Raw genomic sequence first — 25,690 nt, 5'->3', positions numbered from 1 at the left:
TGATACAAGTTACTGCTAAACAAGATAACGTACTCAAACAATCACTGAGACTGATCCACACAGGCACTTCCCCCCCCCCCCCCCCCCACACACACACATATATGCTGCTGAAGTTGCCATAGTGAACGAAGCAGCTATAGTCCTTTCTTGGCTATTTATTTTAGAAAAGTGCTGCACCTCAGTCCTGCAAGGCTTATTATCAGTACTGAGCTACTGCCCAATGAGAGTAAGGATTTGCATCCAGAAGCCAAATAAGTGCAATTCTCATCTTCCGACTGCTTGGAACAATGACTTTTCAAGTGTGACAATCTGTCAACCCAAAAATACTGCAGGTCAGGGCACAGGTGACAGGCCTTTCACATTGTAAAAGAGCATCTGAGACTCTCCTGTAAGGATGGGAAAGCAAAGAAAGAGGTTTAAAAACCTTCCTTTACTCCATTCACTAATTAACAATGTAAATCACTGCCTTGTCAAAAAATATTCTTGCCTTCTTTGGAAGAAAAAGACTTTGACATTTGAAAGGTTTTCTTCCAAACAAGTTACAAAACCTTTTTGTTCTAGAGTAGTTCATACACTCTTGCAGTGGGTTTTGAAATTCAAGAATGGCAAATGAACTCAAAATCTCAGTCCTCGGGCTTGTGGCATTTAGGCATGACTTATCCATCACATCTCCTGAAAATCTGACTACATATGCTCTTTGATCAAGCTTGATGCCTAAAGGGCTTCTGTGCTACCATGGTGAAGGACAGTAGATGACCACATGAGCACTTCTGTACTAGATTCTCCACTGATTCTATACCTCAGGAGAAATTCAATTCAACAGCAAAGATAAAAGAGATTACTTAAGCTTGAGGGTTTCACATCTTTTTAAGATATAAAAAAGGCTCACCTTTTTGATCACTAGACACAGAAAATCTGGAGGAGACAGCACAAGCCTGAATTCTGGAATCTCCAGCAACAAGACAGAGTATCAGTACAAAAGCATTCACTACAAGAGATCTTCAGTACTAAATAGAGGTCTCTAAAGCTCAAGGACTTCCAAAACTATGACATTTTGAAAAAAAAAAAAGATGTTCCAAAATAGTGATTAAACTATCACATATGTTTCAGGAAAAGTGATTTGATGACCACAATTAATATTTAAATGTACGGAAATTGAAATAGAAGTCAAATATAGACACTAAAAAGATTAAAATGAACCAAATCTGAATTGTTGAATTATTAGGAGAGTTGTATGTGAATATTTTTAATAATTACTGACAAACTGGTATGACATCACCTTCTACTGGATTAGTGCTCTGCCACAACTACATCCTAATTTCCTACACTGAAAGACTATTTATTGCATAGAACAATACCTGCCTGAAGGCCACTTTACCTCAATGAGTAATTCAAAGAGGCTGCCTTAGATACACATTTCACAATCAAGTCTTATAAAATGCTCTGAATTCATCAGAGACAATAAGATACAGAGTAGCATCACATGCACTTTTGTACCCATTTTCAGCTACCTGAAGACATTTGTCTCTTACACCTCTTCAAAAGTATTTTCACAGCTCTATAAGAACGAATTCACTGTTACTGACAAAAGTAATGTTGGGGACAACTGCAAAGAAAATACACATGATCCCTACCATTACCCAGTTGTATAGACTTGCTTTGAGTTTTCTACAGCACTTGTTCTGTCTTTGGTAATGCACATAACATGGTTACATACTGGTGGAGCAGCAGCAATGTTTGTCGACAACTGTAAACTCTAGAAAAATTTTAGTAAAACTGTAGCAATATTCATTCCATGCAACAGTTCTATGATCACAAAAAAAAATATTTTCTGTGGCAGAACTTTTATTTGGAGGGAAATTATAACTTTTGCATTTACATGGCACAAATTATATACAGTACACTTTCCATGATAAGAATTATGACGCTGTTTGCAGAAAGGTATCAAATTTGAGATACATTATGCATAAGCTAAAATATACAAATCAAGGATGGAAGTGAAGCTAATTACCATTTTTATTATCTATAGAAGAATTTCAAGGAATAATGTTAATTCAATGTTCAAAAATCTTTAACAAACTTCTAGTAAAGTCAATTGAAATATTTATAATACTATTTAGTTGTTGCACAGTATTTCCAATATACAATCAAGAAGATGCACAGATGCACAACACAATATGGAAAAAAAAAAGCTATTGCACCCACAATTTAAAGGTTTCACTGCCTTTTGGATGCTGCACTACCATATTTATATAAACATTTACAACACTTCAGTAAACACAAAGGTTCTAAATATAGTGCAGCATTACGGGGGGCCACTTTCAGCTCTTAAAATAAATGTTAAATGCCCATATACTGTGCCATTTATTCTAAGCGGATGATTTAAGCTGTAACCTTTAATTCCTACTGTGAGTAGCAAACACACTTCCCCAAGTTCAGAAGATTAGCATAACTCTGGCTATACATACTCCATATTCTGAACTCTAAACTGTCCTTGGCTTCATTGTCATTTTGGCATTTTGCCTCAGTGCTTGTGACAACTATCTCTTACATTATTTTCTTAATGCCCCGTCAAGTAGTCCTGTGTAGAATCTGAAGCAAAAGAATCCGCATCTTCATTATCAGAATCATCACTACTGTCATCCGCAGCTGGCTCTCCTGTCAGTGCTATCCGGGCATAATCATCAGTGTCTATGGACTTGCAGAAATGAATGGCATACTTCAGTTTTTCCTCTAGTACTTGCTTACAGGAATACCTGGGCAGCTTCAGCAGAAAGAAGCAAGTGTATGACTCAGGAAGGAAGTGGTCTGGAGGATTGTATTTATCCAATACCTGCCAAAAAACAAAAAGCACAATATTTCTGATCCACTGTCCAAAACTGTCCAAATAGATATTGAGAGGATACTTTAGAATTTTTCAAACAGGATGTTAGATTTGTGATTCTGATGCTACAGTTTCTTAAAAGAACAATGAAAACACAAATCCATTTTCCCTACACTAAATAAAATAAAATAAAAAACTAAATATGAACTTCTTTGATTATAAATAAATGGTTGGGAACAATCTAAAAAAAAAATTGTAATACATCAGCAAATACCTAAAGCATGATTTAAATTTAAAATCGTGTTTATGAATTTAGCTGAAATGATTATGGAACTAAATGAAACGCTAAATAAATGACAGCCAAAACAACTGATGAATGACACTATCAACAGCTAGAGAAGTATACAGTTGGGAATCTTAATAAAAAGAATATCTACTTGCCAAACACAAATACACAGAACCAAAACGAAAGAGAAATATTCATGTACATTATCGGTCTCCTGTTGCACTGTCAAATCTACAATGAAATTTGACATTGAAAGTTCAGTGAAATCAGCCTGTTCTCTTATATGACATGCTATCACCCCTCCACTATGAGCTATTTAAAATAAAACTTCTCCCCCACCCCTTACCTGAATAACAAAGTCCCTCCCTCTAAAGTCTGCAATAGTCCTGGGCAACCTTGTTCTGCCCCACACAAAACGCAGGAAGAGAGATCGTTCTGTATTGGAGAAGGATTCCATCACCTCCCAGAACCACTGTATCAAGGAAGCAGTTGGTTCGATGCCTTTATATGTTGCTACGGATTTCAGAAGGTGAAGTGGAATATCTGGGCTTCCACATACCTGAAAAATAAAATATGATAGGCTAAAAAAGGCCAATCAAATCAATTATAACTGATTTGTTCCCTCCATCCTCTCAAAACATTTAATTTGCTTTTACACGGACAAAATGAATATTCAAATATTTCAAATGTTGTGCATACCCTCCTATTAAAAGGATAATAAATACACATCTTCCCATCACGGGGCAAACACTAACTTTCTTACATATCCCTGAAGCACAAAAAGTATTTAACATTTTACTTGAGAAGAGTATGTCCAATTCACCTTTAACAAAGCAGAACTGTGAGTACTACTCATGACCTTCCACCAAACTGCTGTCAGAATTCACTAGGTCCTAGTTTACACTCCCAAAAATAATGCATTACATCCCTGCTCAACTACATCAAAGTAACCTTTTTAACCTTTTTTGCAATCACAGAGTGAATACTGTAAATAGTACTGAAATGTGGGCTTTGGATCAGTAAGATATAAGTGAAGCATCTCACTCAGTCTGACAGAGGTAGCAAAGCAGAAATTGATACCATAGTTTCCAGTTCATATCCGGTAAAGAGCGAAAGTAGAGGAACAGGAACAACACGAGCCATCCCCTCACGAACTGCTGCAACTTGTTCATCAAATTCATGAAGTCTGCAGAGAAACATTTACAATACATTCAAGTTTCCACAAACACCATTTCTAAAAATTATTTGACCTGATACTTACTACAATGTCAATGCATTCTCCCCATGTCCCCAGCTATGTGCCACAGAACATCAACACTTGTCACACAAGAGACTTCCCACACACCAGTTCCTACACCAATTCATGTTGTATAGCAAGCTCAGTATGAAGAAGTGCCTGCCAGTCTTTTGGATAGTTTAATTCCAGTACTAATTGGGCACTGTGCCTGGCAAGAATGGACTAATATTGCACTTGGAAGCACCATTTCCTTGGGAAAAGAATGTCTGTGCTTTAATAGTCTGCCCTCAAACATTTCCAACAGCGGACAGACATTATGTTAAGAGAAACATGAGTCTGAACCAAAAAAATGAGGCCTGAGGAAAGGAGTTACTGCATTTTAAGACAACCAAAGATAACCCTAACATTCTGCTGCTTTTGCTGCCACGCACAATTTGGGTTTTGCCCCCCCCTTTTTTCTTTTTTTTCTTCCTGTCAGACTAATTCCTGAGCTCCCCAGACGCAAGATTCACAAGCTCTACTCTCAGGCTTTTCATCACCAAAATAAAGATATCTGAGCAAAATCTTGGTCTTATGCATCCACTTTTTCACATGGATTCTATTCAGATGCAAGTCTTCCTCTCAAGGGCTTCATGTAATTAAATAACTTGATAGTAATCTAAATATTTGAATGCATCTACCAAAGGAGTTCTAACTGTAAAATGCTTTGGACTAGCTGGTGTCCTTTGACAATAGCCAGAAACGGCAAGAGAATGAAATCATTTCCTCAAGGGAATGTAATGTTTCAGTAACCACCCTGTATTTTATATAAACATATTGTTTATCCATGGCAAATGACATTCCTCCCTACTGTCAAAGAGAGGTACAAGTGTTGGCTAATAACTATTTATAGCAGAAAACTTTTACAGAAAAACAAGGTGTGTAATTCAAGTAGTTGCAGCAACTAATAAGCAAGTATGTAGGGATGATGCAGTCTGGCTCAAGTGTTCACTAAAATAGTTAACTGTGGTGGAGAGAATAAAACAACTATAAATCAGTTTCTCTTCAAAATTATCTATTTTCCACAGTTCTATATGGGCTAGGCCCACCGTTTCACATAACAAGATGCCTGCCTACTTATTAAAAGTCTTTTGTCCAGATTAGATTAGTTATCTAGGTATTTAAGTAACCAAAGGCGTATTTTCACAACTGCTGAAAAACTGAATTCCCGCTGGCTTCAGTGCAATGTTCAAATGCTTGGCGTGTGTGGATGAATTTACTTGTCTACATATGGATGCGAGAAACTTATTTTACGGTATTGAGGGTATGATCATTTTGGGGGGCGGGGGCTTTTAAAGTTAGATGGGAATAGAGTAAGAATTCAACTGCAACTACTCTTGACTTCAGCTGACAATATGTAAAACTGTGGGAGTAGTAGCATTAAATCTAAGCTCTCTTCACAAAGCGCTTAATGATCTAAATGTATGAGAGAATATATGCAAGATGAGACCTCAAGCCTCCAAGACTCATCAAGACTCAAAGCTTCATCATATAGGAAGAACTAGATGGACAGGGCATTTCTCCTCCTGTAAAACTGTCAAAACTGTCCTGTGAGGGCAGCTATTAAAATCCAGAGCCATGCCTGCTAATTTATTTCCCAATTTTTAAAAACTATTTCCTAAAAATTAACTTTAAACCTTTCTCCTTCAGGAAATAAAAAGAGATCAGAAAATCAACACTATAATCACAGAAAATATTAAAATACGTGTACATAAGACGTTAAAGAAAAATATTGTTTAAAAGGCTACACCTACCGTTTTCTTTAAAAAAAGTCAGGATTATTCATTTGAATAATCTGACTGACTTATTCAACAAACCTGTAGTTTATTGCCAGCCTCACATATTCAGCTCTATTATCCAGTGTAATATGGGTGTACTTGGAGCTCAACTGAATGTCTTGACCACTTGCATTAGGCACAGTGAATGGCAGGCTCATAGCTTCAAACTCTTCTGAAGTAGCTTCGTTGTCTCGAATGTACATAAGCCCGGGAATAAAATCTTTATCAACCTTTCAAAAAAAATCCAACTCTGAGTTAAAATCAGTTTATTAGCTCTATACAACAGTGTGTCTTTCATAGCAAAAGCATTGCATCATGTGCCATCTACCAAAAGCATTGTGTCAAATGTTAGACTATAACACGCCTAACTGCATTTCAAAGCAATAAAATGGCTTGGTATTTTACACAAAATCACATTATGCTGGGGGGTTGCAGCGGACGTGTTCTAGTTTTCAATCCTTTGGGGTAACATTTGCCAAGAAACTGTATTATGTAAGAAAATGGATTTAAAGCTTAAAAACATAATCACCCCTATGTATTCCAAAGGTGGTTTTGGTACAAAAGGAATCACTTTCTTGACAAGTAAATGACTCAATGCTGTTACAGTAAGTACATTTCTAGATGACATTAGTTGAAAAGCAACTCTTCTTTGTAACAAAGACCTGCTACTCTCCATTACCCAAGTTCAATAAACAGGAACTGAAAGTTTGTGATGTTTATTACTTGGGCACTAGCTATTTCCAGTAGCAGTTTGTATTGAACTCATTTTCCTTCACTTTAAAACAGTGTAGGTTTGTGTATTCAATCAGTTACTGCATCTCAGCTAAAGAGACAGGAACAGCTATGGAAAGGTTTACTGGCAAGGAGTTCAGCCACAAATATTTATCTAGTCAAACCCAAGCGAAGATCTGAGTGCTCTAGAATTCAAACAGCTTATTCAACTACTTTTAAAAGACTTAAATTTAACAGCAAGTATAGGCAACCCTTTTATGCTGGCTCAAAGTGTAAAAAGCCAGTCAAAAACTATAACCACGTAGAGAGCAGGGAAGCCAATCACCCGACAAAAAATCATGCCAGTGTCTGTCTGTCTTCTGTAAGTTATATCCCTGTGCAGAAATGTCATACATACTTCACTGAGATCAGCAATTGTTAGGTTCATTCCTGCAAGCTGTTTCCATACTGGTTCAGCCAGGTTGAGACTCAGAGGGCTCCCAGTCCGGATAGCAATGCCCAACAGTACACCTGCAAGTTTAAACATATATATTTTTTTAAAGATTCACAATATTCTGATCACGTAACACAAATAGAAAGTCATAATGCTGCTATGAAATTACCCAGAAAACGAAACATGTTCATATGCAAGAGAGACTTAGCAGCAGGATTTAATAGGAAGCAATCTCTGTTAGCTCCAGATTCATCTCTTCCATTTGGTGTCACAATTAAAAGAGGGGTCAGCCCGTTCTGAAGCTCCTCACACATTTCTGCAATTGATTCACTATAGCCTCCACCACAATCATCCACAGATTCACCTTGGAAAAGAAAAAAAAAGATTAAGATTACTCATTGTTTCAAAAAACACGTTTCTAAATGAAGTCTTGAAATAAACTGTATTTCCTTCTATAGGAATGACTGATTAAACAAAAGTATGCTAGAAGCTACACCGTCATATCCATTCATATGAAAACACCTTTATGTTTTCCTTGGGGATTGGGGGATTTCCAGTTCCTTGTAAAAATCGCATTATCTAGAAGATTATTGAAATAATACAGTTTTTAAAATATTATTTTGCCAGAATATAAATAATATTTTTGCATCATATAGTAAATAAAGCAGAAGAGAAGTAGGAAAAGAGAGCCCATGCAACATGTGATTCCTAAGTGACATTTTAAACTGATAAACTTTGATGTAGATACAGTTCTAAATATACATACACACCTACACACATACATATACACATACACACACACAGCAGATAGAATGGCTGTTCAATCTAAATTATTTTTCATCAAAAAGCTCAAAGTGATATGCGAACTGTAAAAACAACTCAAGTAAAACCAGTTAGCCAGGATTATCTACTAAATCTGACACCTGAATAGCAGGTTTAGGTTTTGGAGAATGTTCACTGTAAGCAAAATGGATGCCTTTGGAATTTAAGGACAACTGCAGACATATTTCAACTAATGTTGAGTTTGTTTATTAAAAAAAAAAAAAAAAAGATTTTAAGGTCTTTTTACTACCTAACATTTTAAGCACCTTCCTCTACCCATGCATCTACATTGTTTTCCTATATTTCTTCCTTTCTTCACATCCTCAAAAAAAAACCAAAAGAAAGAAAAGAAAACAGTAACGTTAAATTGCAAAACAGGTGGGAAGCAGAGATTCTTACCAACAAACTTGACTTTCCAAACACGATGAGGTAGCAGAAGGCTATCCGGGCTAAAGGAACTCATTTTCGCACACATCTGCCCAAAAACTGACTTTGTACCATCAGGCCCAGCCAGTCCTCCTTTACTCCTAGAACGTTTTACCTATCAGACGAGCACATGATACAAGTCATGGTATGGACATTTTTCAGTTGACGTCGATGTGCAGATCAGACCATAAGATTAATGTTTATAAAATATTAGTGCAGTTAATGAAATACTTCCAGAGACCCACACTCTATCTTGTACGTATATTACATATACAGAGGAAGAACCAAATTTTAAATTATAGCACCGCAGTATTTTTCACTACCACCTAATATCTAATATCCATCCCTGGATATAGATATCACAGACTCCTATGTATCCTGACCATCCATCCGCAAGGGGATGAAAGCAATTACAATCTCAGGCTATTACGAGCCCAGAACGATTGCTTCTGACCTGAAAGCAAGATACACCTACACATTAAGAAGATAAAGGTATTGATTGCAGCATGGGCTGCGCTCCAACTTCTGCAATTGTTACTGCCTGGGACATAGCTGTTTAGCCAGCTATCAGTGATTACTAAGATTATCACCTTTTATGAACAGTGCAAACTCCAGGACCTACATAACAAAAGAAAGTTTTCAACTAATGCCTGGCCTGGCCTGATCAGAGATAGCACAGTATCTAGGTGCTTTGACCACACATCCCAAATTGACCTGACAACATCAAATGATTGTTCTAGATCATTTCAACAACCTGAGATTGCTATAACTACTCAGGACAATCCCATTTCAAACACAACTCACAATGATGATGATTTTTTTTTTAATGAAATTGAAAATTTGGAGGTTGATTAGACCTCAGTAATTTTATTTTTAGAGCTGGAAACTCAGGCAAAAACAGTAAGTGAGTTCATTCCAGGTATACACAACGATCCTTACTAGTTCTGTTTACAACAATGTTGGCCACCTTACCTAGGTAAGGAATTTATGTTTCCCCTCCACCAATATGCTTTTTGTCCTTAATTTTACACAGTTCATTGTTCATCTGTCCTACTCAACTTTGTATCTGTTCTGTTCATCTTTAAAGCAAACGAAAAGTTACAGGGGCATGAGTGATAAAGTCTGTTGATAAAAGAATGCTTTCTTTCCTTTTTCCTGAAGCAGCAGCTAAGATTTTGATCAGTTTGGTTGTTCTGGATTGCAATCCACCTCGTCAATGCATCCTGTCTCTCCTTACAAATTGAATTGTCAAATCCAGATATGGCTTCCATACATAAGACAGATCAGAGGCTCTGCTGCTGGCCAGAAAATCTGAATAAGTGTTTTTCTTATTCTTTAATGATAATATTTAAATAGGCATCTATGATCTTTACTAAAAGTCTCCAAAAGTGAGTGCTACCAAAATAGACACGCATGCACAGACTAATGTTTCTTAAGCACCTATACAAAAAGAATCTATTTTAAGATTTGATAAAAAGAACCAGAAGAAATGGCATGCAATGAAAAACCCACATATTTCGCAGCAGGAGATAAACGCAGTGGACAAGAACACAAAGAGCACTTGAACAGTATAGAGAGGAAAGAAATGGAAAGTAAACTGAAGGCCTGAGAAGCCTAAAATTTTTTTGCCTTACTTATCTGCAATTCAAAGTTCCAACCTGCCCTGACTGTAAAGGGACTCCTACAGTGCATGTAGTTCACCAATATCCTTGAGACTGTTCACACGGAAATAACCCAGACCCTTATCTGTATCTGGTCCCACTCCAAGGTAGAGCACACCTCAAAATCCAGTTGTTCTGATGCTAAATACTTAAAGGGACAATATGCACCAAACTACTTTCAGGTTTTCTTGAAAGGCTGACATACTCAAGTCCTTCTCATGTTTAGAACATTCTATATCAATAAAAGCTGTTTTTAATTCAATGAATTTCTGGAGAATTTGGATGCCCAAGAAGTTGAGAAATCATTGGGTCTTTTCTCAAAAAAAGGAAAGCACGAGTAGAAGCAGTGCGGGAATGCAGTAGCTAATTCACTGCTTTTTCAAACCTCAAACATAATATGCAAATAAATCAAATGAAAACACTGCCAAACCAATATGCAAAAAAATAAAGTTTTGTTCAAAGATTAAAATCCCAAGCAATCCTGACTGAACTGAACAGGAAGGCATGCACATTTACTATTATTATTATACATTCAGTTTGTATTTATTCACAAGCAACACAGAATTTTCATTTAATCTGATCACTTAGATGCAGGAATGGTTAGGATTTTACTTCTAACAAAGACACATAAGAACGCTGTCAATGATTATTGGCATTTCTGCCAGCACTTTGATATGTTGCCATGGTGACAAAGGCAGACCCTTATATTAGAATTTATCAGTCTATTAATAAACAGTAAAACTGTTCATTAAAAAATGGCAGAAATCCCCTGAAATTTATTCAGACCACAATTCCACCACAGGTGCTTTAGCTTTGTATTGTAGAGGTCTGCCTTGCTCATGTTTCTAAGTCATCTCCGTTAGAGACATAAGTAGCCTATTAGATCTATTTCAGTGAATAGGTTAAACAGGGATGGATATAACTCTCATTTAATACATGCTTCACTAAATACACTTAGATTATGCAACATCTCAAACTTTAAAATACAGGTCCAGCCTTATTGCTGTCGAGATACCTTTTTAGCATAAAACAAAGTTAATATGTTGATTAGAGCCACAGAAGGATTTTCATAAAGCGATCTGCTATCAGAAGATGCCAGATTGTGGAAACCAAACTTTTTCTGGATCAGAGAGAACTGCAGCAACTCAATTGCTGCAATCAGTGGAGTGTGGGAGACAAGTTCGAGAACCTGCCTCTGCGAATAATGACTTGCTGTGAGCAGAACCATTCCAGCAAAACAGGGAAGAAACTCAAATCGATCTGTAATGTAGTTAAAACATTTAGATGCAACAATAAAGACCAAGATTTAAGTTTTTTCTATGAAGCTGAAGAACACAACCTTATACTTGGATCTCTCAGTCTCACAGCAGAGCACCCACAGAACTACTGGCCATCCCATGAGACCCCTCCTCTAATTTCACAAGAACAGGGGCAAAAGAGTTCTTGCTTTCCTGCAGATATGCAATGGGAGGGTTTTTTTTTTTAAATCTCAAAGTTCGCAGCAAAGTGAAAAAGTTATTTCCTATTCAAATCTATCTGGACTACTTAACTATTTGTGCCTGCATAAAACCTGAAACATTAGTTTAAATGAGCAAGTCCTTATTTATCTCAGTAGAGTATCAAAGATAAGGATGAACAATACCCTTCATGCTAATACTAAGCTACTCAGAATCATCTCAAAAGACTGGAGGAAAAAAAGAAATTGAAGAGTAAGGATTCTTTATGGGGAAATAGAGAAGAAATGCACAAACAGAAAAGAGAAAAAGTAGTAGTGCTCTAGAAGAACGGAATTTTCTCATCAAGTGATATTACAAAATAAAACTGAACAAATAAAGAAAATACTTCATACAGTGTCACCTTATTAAAAAGAAAATCCAGATTAACAGAAGAACTACACCTAACATAACACTGCAAGGCAAGTAGGAAACTGGCCTAAAGGGAAAGAACAACAATTACACTGAAGGCGGGTGGTTCCCAGTAGAGAAACTTCAACAGCTGGTCTGAAGACTAATCTTATTCAGTACTTTAATGAATGAATGATACAAAATGTGACAGTTTGTTAATGAAATTTGGGAGAGCAACCAAATGCAAAATTGGCGGGGGGGGGGGGGAAGGGAGGAGAAGGACTGGATACACAAATGTGTGAATTCTACATGGGAAGAAATGGATAACCTTAACTGCAGTAGCTGGAATAATAAGAAATGTATTGAAGTGTAAAGCCATGCACTTAGAAACTAGTAAGAATGTTTTCTGAAAGATAAGAGCTTATCAGTTGTAATCAACTAACGAAAAGAAAATGTACTGTTAACATAAAAGACCTGTATCTATGAAGAAAGTAAATGCAATTCAAGGATACGTCAGGAAATCAGCCTCCAAAAGAGGTAGAGAAATATCAATGTAAGGAAGGAAATTATTTAAACTGAAGAATAACACTGGTAGAAAAACAAATAATTCAATTGGCATATTATGCCTAATTTAAGATCAGAAAGTTTTTAATCGTAATAGTGAGATTTTGTAACTCTCATGTAATAAGGAGCTCTAGTAAAGAGGAAGAAACTATTCTTTAAGTGAAATTCAATATATCCAGAAGTGCAAGATTCCTTCCATGACAGCAGAGAACATTAAACCAGGATATCCTTTTCAATACTATGTTTTTAAAAGTATTCAGACTCCATAATAACTAAAATTTGTTTTCCTTTTAAGAAGAGGAAATTCCTTTTAACAGTTGTGATAATCTCTCTTTCACCCAAAGACATGATAGGCTTTAACAGTATTATTAATGTCTCTGCCTACAGACCTTAATAACACACTGTCCATTTGACATCATGTTAGCTAGACTGGTACTTAACTACTGGATATACCTGATCTGGTAATAAGAGAGGGTCAGTGAGTGAGCTTGAGCACTGCAGCCCTGTCCACACATGTACCTGTTGGTTCACTTTCTGGCTCCATTTTAGACTATTCCTGTTTCAAGACAAGGCCCAGGTGCTGTTCTGGGACGGCTCACTTCAAGGACCATTCCCAAGAGGTAATGAAGACAAAACTGCATCAAGTTTGGTTTCTTCTACCCTACATAGTCTTCCAACAGTACTCCAAACAGCCTCTCTGCATTCAAGCTCGCCCTTGCGCTATACCTCAAAGTATAAACCATACTCTCCATTTCATGCTATGGAAACACCAGACTGGAACTCAGCTGGGTTGCAGCACAGCCCTCACATTATATTTCAGACACTTTGAACAGGAAAAAACATGCAAAAAATAACTGGGGCCTAGAAAAGAGCCAGGGCTAAGTAGTATGCAATGTGGATGTGACCTGCTAAAAAGAAATCTAGTACATGTAAAACTTGACCTCAGTACATGGGAGTGGTGTCTAGTTTTGCTTTTACACAGTTAGACAGTTGTATCCAATTCTGGTTCTTCAAAAAGACCACTGATCAACACGGTAACTTCAGAAAATATTTTCAAGAACAAGCCAAAATCTGCAAAACACCTTTCAATTAAAAATTCTTCTATTCATTGTATATTAAGGAAGATAAAGAAGTGAATTGACTGCAGAAAATAACATATAATCTGTAAGAAGAATTTTCTAAAAGCCAAGAAATCTTAAATCTGCCTGAAGCTAAACAAACTCAGATTACCAATAAGGTTCAAGTTCTTAACACTGACAACAATTAGCCATTTGAGACTATATAATGCAGCTTTTAATCTTTACTTAAATATTATAAAGGATTAAATACTGTAAGCAAGAATCCTCATTCTCTGCAAAAGCTAACTCAGACAAGAAACTGTGACCCGCTCTTGGCACTGCGTGTTCAGCTTAGATGATGAACACTGTCTCTTTTAGCTTTCACCAGAATAAACCTAGGACATACCTGTGTTAAAGCAATATTTCACTTTCACAGAAGCTATGAAAAAGGGAAGCCCTGCAGCTACTAGTTCTTTTCTGGATTTAAAGAGAATAAAGTAATGAACTGAAAAACAGAAGTCCACCTTTACTAATTAACTCAAAAGTGGAAACAAGATACTAGGAAATAAGTGCAACTTATTCATTTGCTTCCTACTCAAAGTTAAATATTTGCACTGTTTATTGGATTTTCAGAATTTATAAGAAAATGGAAAAAGGAAAGTATCTGGCACTCTCTTAAGCTTCCACTTCCTAAGTAATAAACTAAAACAACTCATTTCAATCGCATAACATTATCAGGAGAATTTTTAAGTACCCATAGAAAAAGGCAAAGGAACAGAAAATACGGTCCACTCCAAACAGAACATATTTCAGTTCATTAACTTCATTTTAACTAATAAGCCAAAATTTTCAGTTTCTCTATTCTAAACTTACAAAGAGTAGGTTTTCTTACTTTTTACAATATAGTAAAATAAAAATAAAATAAAACACACTAAAGGAAAGAAATGCCTGAGGAAGCCCAAACTTCAGTCTGTTCAAATGAAAACAATGTTTTACTATTCCATGTTACAGAAATATTTACGGAAAAAGGCATATCTGGCCTAAGGCATGACATTACATTTTCTAACGTCAATGCGTAGGGGAAAAAAAGCCCTTTCATTTAAAAACAATTCCACAATCCATATGACCACATGTAATGACCAGCAAAGGACAAGAGTTTATCATCCTGATTCTAATTACCTTCAAGGGTATTTTTTTCATGTTCTCTGTTATGCAAGCAACAGCTGAATAATTCATGTGACCATTTGGGAAGGTAAGCAAGACATCAGAAGTGGGTTTCCACTCAAAAAACTGTGGACAAAAACATACTGAAAAGAAAATGAACAGTCCTTGCTATGTTATATTTTCTGGTTCTCTGATATAAATCCAGCTCTTCAGTACTCAGATACCCAGACAACTGAAACGCAAAGGGACTTAACAAATGAAGAGCACTGGAGGCTAAACATACACACTACACTCAAAGCTACCTGTATTCTGTTGAGCTCTACAACTGGCCCATGCTGACGATCTCTCACCATAGTTGCTTGCACAACTTTTCTGAAAGCTGCCTCCTGAAAAATGAAAATACAAAAAATTAAAACAGTAGCAAAATTGCAATCAAATAAGAAAGCTGCACATATTTCACAACAGAACAGAGAAATGCATCCTGCAATACTATCCCTTCAGCAATTTCCTTCTGACTACATCACAAAATGCTAGTCAAGGCTCAAAGCCTCCAAGTCTCTGATATTTATTACCATTTCTTCTAAAGAAATACTTCTGAAATACTCAAAAAATAAACAACTAGGCAAGAGCAATAGAAGATAAAGCTGTGAGATGTCAGTTAAGAAGCATGTTATTTGTGCTAATACAATTCAAGTCTGAAATATTTGGCACACTCAAAATAAAGAAGTCTCTCCTGTATCACTCCTAACTACGGCTGGTAAGGTTTTATCTCATTGGATTCAGTTATTACTAAGCAACCAACATGCCAGTGACTTCAAGTATAAATTAGTTTATACCAAACTAATAAATGTATATGGAGAATAAGTATATCAGAAAAAGACAATCAAAAAAGCCAAAGAAGAGACCACATTGCTAAGGAAGGCAATGAATAACAAAATCAAAAACAAACTTTTCATGCAAATTTAAGCACCTGAAGTTCACTAACTAAAGATTTGGCTCAATTTTTACCCTGCCAGTTTCAAGTAAGCTTTACCAGAATTTTTAAGTCTTTCGAATCTCTGAATGTAGCCCATCTGACTTGAATTCCTAGATATGAATACAGTATCACAACTTTGGTGTCTCTGTTGAATAATTTTGACATTAAATATGCTTAATATCACATTTTTTGTTTATCTGAAGCCTTTCCACAACTGTTGTGCAGACTCAAAAGTAAATAATGTTGAACGCACCTCCTACACATCTATTCCTACACCTAACATCATTTACCTAAAGACTCTCTCTTAGTAGCATTAAGATTTACAAGTGCTGTGAAGTGTATATCTAGGATTTCCCTTTGCTTTCTTTTATGCAGGTTTTGATGAAAAATGAGTGATCTTTTCTCGGTCTGTCAAGCGTGTGTTCCGTTGGATTTCTCCATTACCCAATTTTTTTTGTTGTCTAGAGACAGAGATTTGTAGACAACATATGTTAAGGAGTGTAGTTATAGGGACACAGAACAGCTCTGCAGAGAGCAAGCAAAACATTAACTGCTTCTATTTTAAAATACATCTCACAGCAGATTTTGATTGTTAATATAAGGTTCTCATTCTTTGTTAAATTAAACAAATTATCATGACAGCAAGAAAATTCAGATCCAAAACTGATAATCACACTGATAGTCAGTCATCTTTTTAAAGGCTTTCCATATCTGAAGTTTTGAATTAATGTTGCAGCCCTCAAGACTTACAATTAAGTGGATTTCCTCATGACTGACTTTCCTTATGACTACGAAATTCTATGTTTCTTCACCATCTGAGAGTGAAACCCTAGGAATCCTATTTTCATTTTAATCCCAACTGAAACCTGTTCGTTCCTGCATATAGTTATCGTCTCAACTAGTGTACCACCTGGCCATTACACCTGAAATACAAAAAGCAGACCAACACCATAACGACACCTATCTTGTGTTTCCTTAAAAGCGTATTTTGATAAATACCTTCCCCTGAGATATCAATATTCCCCGTAATGTGTCAAATCCAACTGAGGGTCCTTGGCCAGTTTCATCAAGTCGTCCTTCAAGATCAAACATTGGAATGCAAGGACAGAAGAGTTCAGAAATGTGATGCAACAGCAGGAGTCTGTTTCTCAATGAAATGATGGGTATTTCCTGTACATGATTGTACTCCATAGGAACCTATGGTAAAGCAATCACATCCGAATATAATTTGGAATTATTATATACTGGATCTTATTAAACAAACAGAACAACAATTTATAAGATTTGAAGGCAAATTTATATTCTTAGAAATTCAGATATTTGCTTATTCGTGCTGTCAAAAACAAATACATGAGTTCAGTTTTGTATAAAACAATAACAGTATCCCTCTAAACAGAAAGTTCCTGAAAGTATTAGAAACATGACAGTTAGATTTTTCTTTTTATTCCAAACCTTACAATTTTCTTTATCCACAGACACGTTACACCACTATACCCAACCATTATGCCCCATCATTGCAGCTAAAAAATTCAATGAGGGAGAAACTGAATATTCAAAAAGCAAGCTCCTAAAACAAAAGCAAGCAGTAAAGAACCCACTTGGAAGGCTGCGACTTTCATAGCTGGAAGACAGCACTCACATTCCTTCCGATTTGCAAACTTAAGTTACTGTTTAGAGCTGGATTGGTAATGAATGAAGAAGCTTTCTCACCTCATAAAACTGGAATCTTTCTTCAGAAATATGGAACTAAAAGAAAGTAATTGGTTCAAGCATGAAGCAAAACAAAAGCACATTAAACTTATGCAGGGATTCAGAAAGGAGATACATCTACTGAAAGATCAACAAGAAGCATAATAAGTAGGTCTGAAGTCTGAGTGTAATATGACAAAATATTACCTGTGTAGGGAGCTTGCCAGCATTAGCTGGTTTGCTGGTTGACCAGGCTAAAGTATGTGCTGAGCCACAGGCTACTCTGTTGATCTTTTTACCCTGAAGTGCTGCAACCAAGCGTGGTCTCTGGATAGCATTAGTTGTTCCATCTCCAAGCTGTCCTTCGTCATTATCGCCCCATGTATACACTTCCCCTAAAACAATAAAAATAATCACTCCTTATGAAGTTAAGGCAGAAGCTGTATTTTTTCTTAATTAGCATTTATAAATCATTTAACCCAATGAGCTCCTGGTCTATAATCAAGATTTCTAGGCCTGCCTGTAACTCTGAAATCCACTATCTAGTAAAACTTGAATGTCAGTGTTAGAATCACGTTCTGAATGTCTGTACAACAGATATTATGAGGTACAATTATTTCCTCATAGCTTGTACAACCACTTAAAGTTCTGTACAAGAACAGGAGGAAATGATGGGGCAGGAGAAGAATAACAATGACAGATACACTAGCAAGAGTCTGTATTTGATAGTTCTATAGCCAAAACAGCTGATGTTTAAAAAAAAGAATAAGAAAAGATTTAACGTTCTGTATCAGAAGAAAGAAAAGATCCTATAATAGGTTGTATTACTATACAGGATGTTAAAATGGGTGCTTACTGTTGCAAAATAATTGGAAAATACTTTTTAAGCTAACAACGTTGTTTCTAAGCATATATTTTGTGCAGCTATATCCTATTTCACTAGCATCTATAAAACACTCAGTCACTGTGTAGACTGGTTAATTAAATGGGGGAGTGAGTTTCCTACAAAGAATATCCAGTATCTCAAGCTGCTCTGTAAGAAACAATAGTTTGCATCACATCTCATTTACCAAGTTAAACACCTCAGCAGGCTCAGAAGACCCTCAGAAGTGCATTCATTCAAGTGCTTGAACAATCTGTAAATACTTTTAGAGCTCTGTATTTTCTTTTGATCATTAGTGCTTACAAAACTTAGTTCTTCAATTTTTAGTTAAGTAACTAAAAATCTTCAGCTGGGTTTATACGCTCATTTTATATCAATTATATACCTGCTGCTCAAGAAATATGCAACAACGAAGTATGTCCACACACAGAGGACAGCATTTCTAGCAAGTATATCCCACCAAGAGCTGACTAAAAAAGAAAGTTTTATTTTTTTCAAATTCAGTATTGAGAACTAAGTAATGTATTTGTTCTTTATACCATCTTCAGTGCAGCAAACACAGTGCAAAGACCCAGTAGCAATAGCAATGACTTTCTTTCCTTGAAGTCCCTGCACTTGTCGTGGTCTTCTCACATGGTCATCAGATCCGTGGCCTAACCGATGATAATCTCCTTTGCCCCTGCATAGAGAAGGTACAAAATTTCAAAATTGTTCTTACTCTGGGAAGAATTGGAGGACAGACTGTGTGTGATATTTTGCCCGTAGGTGTAGTAACGAACAGTCCAATAACCAAAAATATTTGATATTTAGTAGAAACAGTAAGGCTCTGTCTCTAAATTCTCAACATTAATGTTCCCTAGCTTATATGACATGGGTGTGATTCTACTGACATCATAAAAATACTTCAAGTTGTTGATGTGAAACATATGTAACGTGTATAGCCAAGTAACACAATCATGCAACTCTGACTCCAGTACATCGTTCGTACTTATTCAGCATAGGTCTTTTTATCAGCTTGGCAAGCTTTTTTTGTTCCTCTTAAAAGGATCAAGGATTAGAGGCATTCAGCTGCAAAAAGAGGAAGTTTACGGACCTCAGAAACTGGAACTTAAACCTTATATAGTTTAAAGACATCTCTAATATTACCGGCAGCCAGCTGGAGAGAGATTTGGGGGAAGTTTTTTGTTTTCTTTTGTGTTTTAAACTCTCAAGTCTGATAGCATAAACTACAAAAATTGGAACTGCATGGAAAGATTCAAACAATGAACTAAAATCAACAGCCTAGGACTATTACCATCACAATCTAGGCAGAATGTTTAGAATATATGAGAATATTATTTATGCTGTTTTCTTCCACACCACATGACACTTCAGGCTTACACTTTTACTGACCTACTTAGAACTTTTGCATCTTGCAGTGGTCAGTGCCTTGAATGTGGGCTCAATTCTCCATGACAAAATACTTTGTCTTTTCACTCAAATAGCAATAGAAATAACTCCACAAAACAGTAGATTTTATTATTATTCAAGACAGAGGAACTCCTAAAACGTTTTTGACATGGGGGGATACTGAAACAGTGAAGACAGAATAACACTAGTATCTGTCATAGAACAAATTACATCTAATACTGTAAATAATACTAATACAAAATGCTTACCACGTATATACTGCTCCAGATTTGGTAAGAGCCACAGAAAATTGTGATCCACATTCTACTTTAACCACTCCAAGGCCTGTGAGAGAATCAATCTAGGAAAATAATATCAAAGGAAATCAAAATTAAGCTGTCTCGAGGTTCATAGACTTCACTGTCTCAGGTATGACTTAAGGAAAAAATAATGTGCAAGTATGAGAGTGTCTATGTAAATTTATTAATAAAAATGCATATGTAGATCATTTAGCAGATTAGCAGAATTCCACTCCATTCATCTTTCTACCATTTATTTTCTAAACATTAAAGAGAAGCTCAGATTCAAAAAACTGCTGAAGGTCTTCTCTAGTATCTTTTCCCTTTTAGTTGCTCAGTAATTGCCCCTTCTTTCCTTATCCTATATGAGATTAATGAGGTTCAAAATATAAATCAGCTATTTTCATATTGAGTTACATCATGCAATTAAAAAAACTATTATTTGGGATAGACTAGTGGACTTCAACCTTTAGAAAAGAGAATAGGGACACCTGCATCCAAGTAATAAGGTTTCATTCTGAACTAAGCATCTAAAATCTACTAATCACAGGTATACAGAGTGAGACCCCTAAACATTTTTCAAACCAACAGCATTAATCATTGTTAACAAGTGTTGTTATTCATATCGGATGGCTACATGGATTTCTTTGTTAATACATGGAGAAATTCCAAGTAAATCAAGCATTCAGGTGAAAAAGTTTAGTATAAAGCAATATTGGTGCCCTCTTCTGGAAGGAAGCTATGATTTCAGCAGTATGCAAATTTATCAACGCAAGGAAATATGAAGAGTTGTTGGGAGAAACATACTGTTTTGAGAGTCACCAAAATTAAAATGAGAAATATTCCTGGGACCAGCAATATTATACTAAGAGAAAACCTGCAAGTGCAACTTTATTAGTCAGCACAAAAAATCAAGACCGGTCATTTTATCCTACAAAGTGCTTTCTTAACAACAGTCAGGAGAATTCAGATATCCCAAAACAGGTGGAAATTTGCACATACTGACAAACTGCTCTTCAGTGTTCTCCACTAACCTCACAGAATCTGAAAGAATGAAGAAGAAAAAAAGATCAGGTCCAAATACCTTCATTGGTACTTTACAGCCATCACTGCCTCCTCTTCCAAGTTTTCCATAATCTCCATCACCCCAGGACCACACTGTATCATCCTCAGTCAGGCACAATGTCTGTGCATCTCCACTGCCACAGGCTATATCAATCACACGATAGCCCTGGAGAGCTTCAACCTGAAAGACAATCACCATTTTTTGTTCACAATAAAAGACTCTGTCATTTAGTTTCACAAAACAAGACAACCCAACTTGGAGAGGTTCTTCATGAAAAGTACAGGTCTGACACACCTCAAGATCAAGCAAATAAATGCAAGTCAAAGGGCCCTGTACTTCTCAAACCAACAAAATGAGAATTCACTATATATTTTTAGAGGAATTATTCTTTAATTGGTGAACTACTTAAAATTATTTGTCCTAAAAATATGAGAGAAAACTCTTACAAAACATGGGTTATCAAAGGCTATATTCTGTTTACACAAATCTAGGCTCTTAGATTGAGTATGGTATACACTAAATACAAATGCTTATTTTCAAATAGTCTTTTAGTAGTTTACAATTTTCTAGCACTTGCATTAGAATCTGAATTTAATCAATAGTTTAACTTTTGAAATGCTGCCATCTAGTGATGAGATGTGGAATTTGGATTCAGGAGGTGAAAGGACACCAACCACATCCTCCCTCATCCTCACACCTATTTGAAATAAAGGGTTAGAGGTAGTCCAATTCATCATCAAGATCAGCATGGAACTATATACTTCAACTCATCTAAAGCTTGGCTATTTTCATACAAACCAAGAGCATGAGAGGAAAAAAAACTGAGGAGTAGGACAGGCTGGTAGATTTGGGGCTGTTTGGGAAAAGGAACAACAGCATCTGGATGCAAGTGATAAGGTCCCAAAGTGGACTAAGAATCTATAATACCTCATCCCACAAAACCAAGAACTGAAAAAAGTTAATACTTGCATGATTGCATCCAAACACATAGACACAACTATGAAGAAAAGCTATGCACTAACATTCAATTCAGTTCAAAGAAGGTAATATTATCCTCTTGCTGTATTTCCAACAAAAGAACATAGGAAGTAAAATGAACTGTCAGTTCAAAGGCAGGACAGTTTTGTTTAATAATACTATACCAACTTAAAACTATCACAGCCTACTCAGCAGGATTATTACAAAGTCTAAATTATAACAACTCTCCAGCTAAATCTGTATAACCCATTATTTCTACATGCAGTACTGTCCCTCACAAGTTTTCAAATTTACCACTTAGGAAGAATCAAATGGAAACAGCTGTATTCATCATCAATAATTGCTTAACTCAAATTTATTTAGCAAACAGCAATCAAAAACTTAGTATTATGATAATGCTTTTTATTAACACTTCAGTATTTAATCATGAGAATTAAGAGTATAATTACTACATCAGGAAAAAAGTAGTTTGCAAGTGACTTTAATTACCTATTACTGTAATCACTGGTATATTTTTTTCCTGAAGTAAACAAAGAGGAAAGCTATCAGACAAGGAGCTCACTGTTTACTGTCAATGGAAAACAATCCTGCAAAGGGGTGGAATTACTTACTGAGGAAAGGGTTAATTTATTTTGGAGGATCAGAAGTAGGTGATCAAGGTGCATTTGAGTGGAACTAGGGGTTAAAATGGCACGTAACTGATTTACAATTGCTATGTTATATCCTTATTACAGGGTCCAGGTGCCACTTCACGGTTTTTTGTTTGTTGCTTTCAGTGTTTTGTTTTTTAAAGTCTTTCTCCCACAATATAAACGCCTTATAAGTTGCTTTGTGATCTCTAGCAAAGTTTTGCAGCTGCACTTTCACTTCATTCTTTTAACTCAATCCTGTTTTCTAAAATAGCCAATTACTGTTGATTTCCTACAAATACATAGCACCATTTCTTCCTTTTATTCTTTATATGCAGGAATGCAAAAAATTACTAATCAGAAGTTAAGAATTGGCACTAAGATTGTACAGAATGCCAACGAAGATTTCTTACCAGTTTAGGTTTTAGCTGGTCCTCACTATCTCCATGCCCAAGACGTCCGTATCTTCCCTTTCCCCACGTATAAAGGTCCCCTGCAGCAGTAATACATGCGCTGTGTGCTCCCCCAGCAGCAATATCAACCACTTCTATACCTCTCAGAGATTCAATTACACGAGGACGATCACAAGGGCTGAAATGGAAATATTTGTCTCAACAAAACTTTTAGAAAAGAGCACTCATTTTCAGCAACATATGGAGAGAGCATTTTAAAAGGAGCACAAGGACACCTAAAATAACCGAGTACTTATATTTGCTCCTGTTTAAGATCTTAAAGTTTAGGTTTAAATCTTCATGCAGAAGTATTTTTATAGGTCTACAAAACCTACAAGTATTTACCATACATTACAATTCAGCCTTACAGGTAAATTGATTTCCCTTGAAATTGTCAGAGCTAAATATTTATCCTTGAATCTATCAGTATCATTTAATACACTTTATCAAAATTTCTAGTATAAAAAGTACTATTATCCCCCATAAACTTCAGCATCCCTCTTTCTTTTTGCATCAGAATGTTGTTGCTAACAAACAACAGAACTTCTCTTTTAACTTAGGCAACAGTGGATATGGATCTCAGGAACAGAATGGCAGTTTTGCTCCCTAACATGCTTTGAAGTTCTGAATATCTACAAGATGGATCTCAAATGAAATCCACTGGACCTGAGCATACACAGATGTGTTAGAAAACAATTACAGAAGCCAGAGTGACTGTTTATCTGAAAAGTATTTTGTGTTTCCCTACTTTAAAAATGTACATCTCCAAGTCACTATGTAATGCTGGCTTGAATGCACAGGCAGTATTTATACGAGGCTTCAAAGAGGTAGCAACTATAATAAACGCCCACTAACAGTTTTTTAAAATAACATTTTAAAATGTTACCTTCTGTTTCCATGACCAAGTTTACCATCTTCTGCCTCACCCCAAGAATAAACCTCTCCCTCAGAAGACAATGCCAAACAGTGCTTTCCTCCTGAGTTCACCGCAACTTTCTTTATAAACACATGTTGAATGGATTCCAGTAATGTTGGAGTAGAAACTGACTCTGTTCCTCCAATTCCAAGCCTACCACCTGCTCCATATCCAGTGGCATACAGCTTTAAAACAAAGAATAAAATTTAATGTTGTCTGCCTCTTGAGTGAGAACATTCATCACAGCTGTAAAGAAGAACTCTTAATGTATATTAGAATATAACTAAAAGTCTCAAAAGTTTCTTACATGCCGCTGTATTTCTTGAGAATTCAGAAATCTATGTATTAATAGCAAGAGTTTCTCTTTCAAATTAAAAGTAGCTTTGTTTTAAGATTTAATATAAGCTACCAAAGTCACTGCATACTCTATACAGAAATTCTTAAGCATATGAAAAGGAGAAGAGGAAGCTGTCTTTTCATTTTGGTGCTCACAGTGCTCTAGAAGACACGACGGTCTAAGGACAAAGGCAAAACAAGTTTAATTAGTGGTAATATTCTTTTTCTTATTAGATCAAGTAACATGGATGGAAAAAGTAGGCAGGCTTTGGGCAACATAAATTCTTCTTCAAATCTGAAACAGAATAGGTAGACTGTAAATTTAAATACACACCGAGCAAAACTGCTCAAGTACACTTCCCTCTTTTCCCCTTAGAGACAACCACATTATCATCCAAGGCCCCTTCCTTACTCACATGCTCTTTACTGCATAGGCACTAACTTCCTTTTCTTCCAGGGATGGCTTGATATGTATCTAATTAAATTCTATACAACCACTCTCAATTTAGTATTTAGCTTTGAAGTCCGCTGCTTCCTTGTCAGAGCTGAAGAAGGCCTCGTGTCTCTACAAATTTTCTACTTTTCCAATTCTACAAACTGATCTAAGAAAAGAACAGTTCTACCAACAAATGCAACTGTGACTTAATTTTGCTTAATTTTGCTCATTGCTGTGAATGTTCTACATTCACAGGAGCTGCTTCCCATGGCAATGTAGATGATCTTTCAAGCGCAAACAGGGAAAACTCAGCAGCTGTAGCACGTAACCATTCAGTTTCACAAGAAGGCTTTACTCTGGTATGCTCAAACATACTATTTTAGGCACATCTACATACATTCTGGAAAACAATTTTCCATACTTCTTTCAAATCAACACACTCTTACCTTAATTAAGAAAAAATTAAAGGAGACATTTCTTGCCACCAAGTTTCAATCTGCCTATATTGTCAAAATCTGATTACTCTCACCTGAAATATAATTCTATAATTATATAAAGAAAATTCTAATCCTAGGTTTTTAAACTTTACCAAAAATACAGGTTTAATTTTAAAAGATAGATTATTCACATATATTTTCCTTAAAAATAGAATATTGCCTATATTTGAAAGCAGAACACAGGAATTTAGTACCTCACATGGCAGCAGTGAAAATAAGGCTACATGCAAGTCACTATGAGTTATCACTGACTTCATGGATTTTGTTTTAAAAAAT

General features: G+C 36.0%; 1 protein-coding gene across 4 annotated transcripts in view; it reads right to left on the bottom strand.

Moving 5' to 3' along the window:
- Window positions 1–1,825: 1,825 nt before the first annotated feature.
- The window catches only part of HERC2 (HECT and RLD domain containing E3 ubiquitin protein ligase 2), a 120,183-nt gene continuing 96,318 nt past the window's right edge, over window positions 1,826–25,690 (bottom strand). For 2 of the 4 annotated variants that reach the window (XM_026103270.2, XM_026103271.2), the window contains exons 79-94: window positions 24,116–24,330; window positions 23,191–23,368; window positions 21,189–21,350; window positions 20,075–20,166; window positions 18,956–19,095; window positions 17,741–17,928; window positions 16,844–17,041; window positions 15,171–15,254; window positions 14,884–14,994; window positions 8,551–8,692; window positions 7,499–7,693; window positions 7,294–7,406; window positions 6,204–6,394; window positions 4,191–4,296; window positions 3,457–3,669; window positions 1,826–2,833 (exon numbers count right to left, since the gene is read on the bottom strand). In XM_026103270.2, the coding sequence (XP_025959055.2) occupies window positions 2,561–2,833; window positions 3,457–3,669; window positions 4,191–4,296; window positions 6,204–6,394; window positions 7,294–7,406; window positions 7,499–7,693; window positions 8,551–8,692; window positions 14,884–14,994; window positions 15,171–15,254; window positions 16,844–17,041; window positions 17,741–17,928; window positions 18,956–19,095; window positions 20,075–20,166; window positions 21,189–21,350; window positions 23,191–23,368; window positions 24,116–24,330 (2,601 nt within the window). In that variant the 3' untranslated portion in view covers window positions 1,826–2,560. Of the gene's footprint in view, window positions 2,834–3,456; window positions 3,670–4,190; window positions 4,297–6,203; window positions 6,395–7,293; window positions 7,407–7,498; window positions 7,694–8,550; window positions 8,693–14,883; window positions 15,012–15,170; window positions 15,255–16,843; window positions 17,042–17,740; window positions 17,929–18,955; window positions 19,096–20,074; window positions 20,167–21,188; window positions 21,351–23,190; window positions 23,369–24,115; window positions 24,331–25,690 lie in introns of those variants that run through there. The other 2 variants (XM_026103272.2, XR_003259634.2) reach the window with 2 other exon arrangements.

This window comes from Dromaius novaehollandiae, chromosome 1, assembly GCF_036370855.1.
Source record: "Dromaius novaehollandiae isolate bDroNov1 chromosome 1, bDroNov1.hap1, whole genome shotgun sequence".
In the NCBI taxonomy this organism is placed as follows: domain Eukaryota; kingdom Metazoa; phylum Chordata; class Aves; order Casuariiformes; family Dromaiidae; genus Dromaius; species Dromaius novaehollandiae.
The sequence above is the reverse complement of the archived record's forward strand: the minus strand, read 5'-3'. Positions and strand labels throughout refer to the sequence as shown.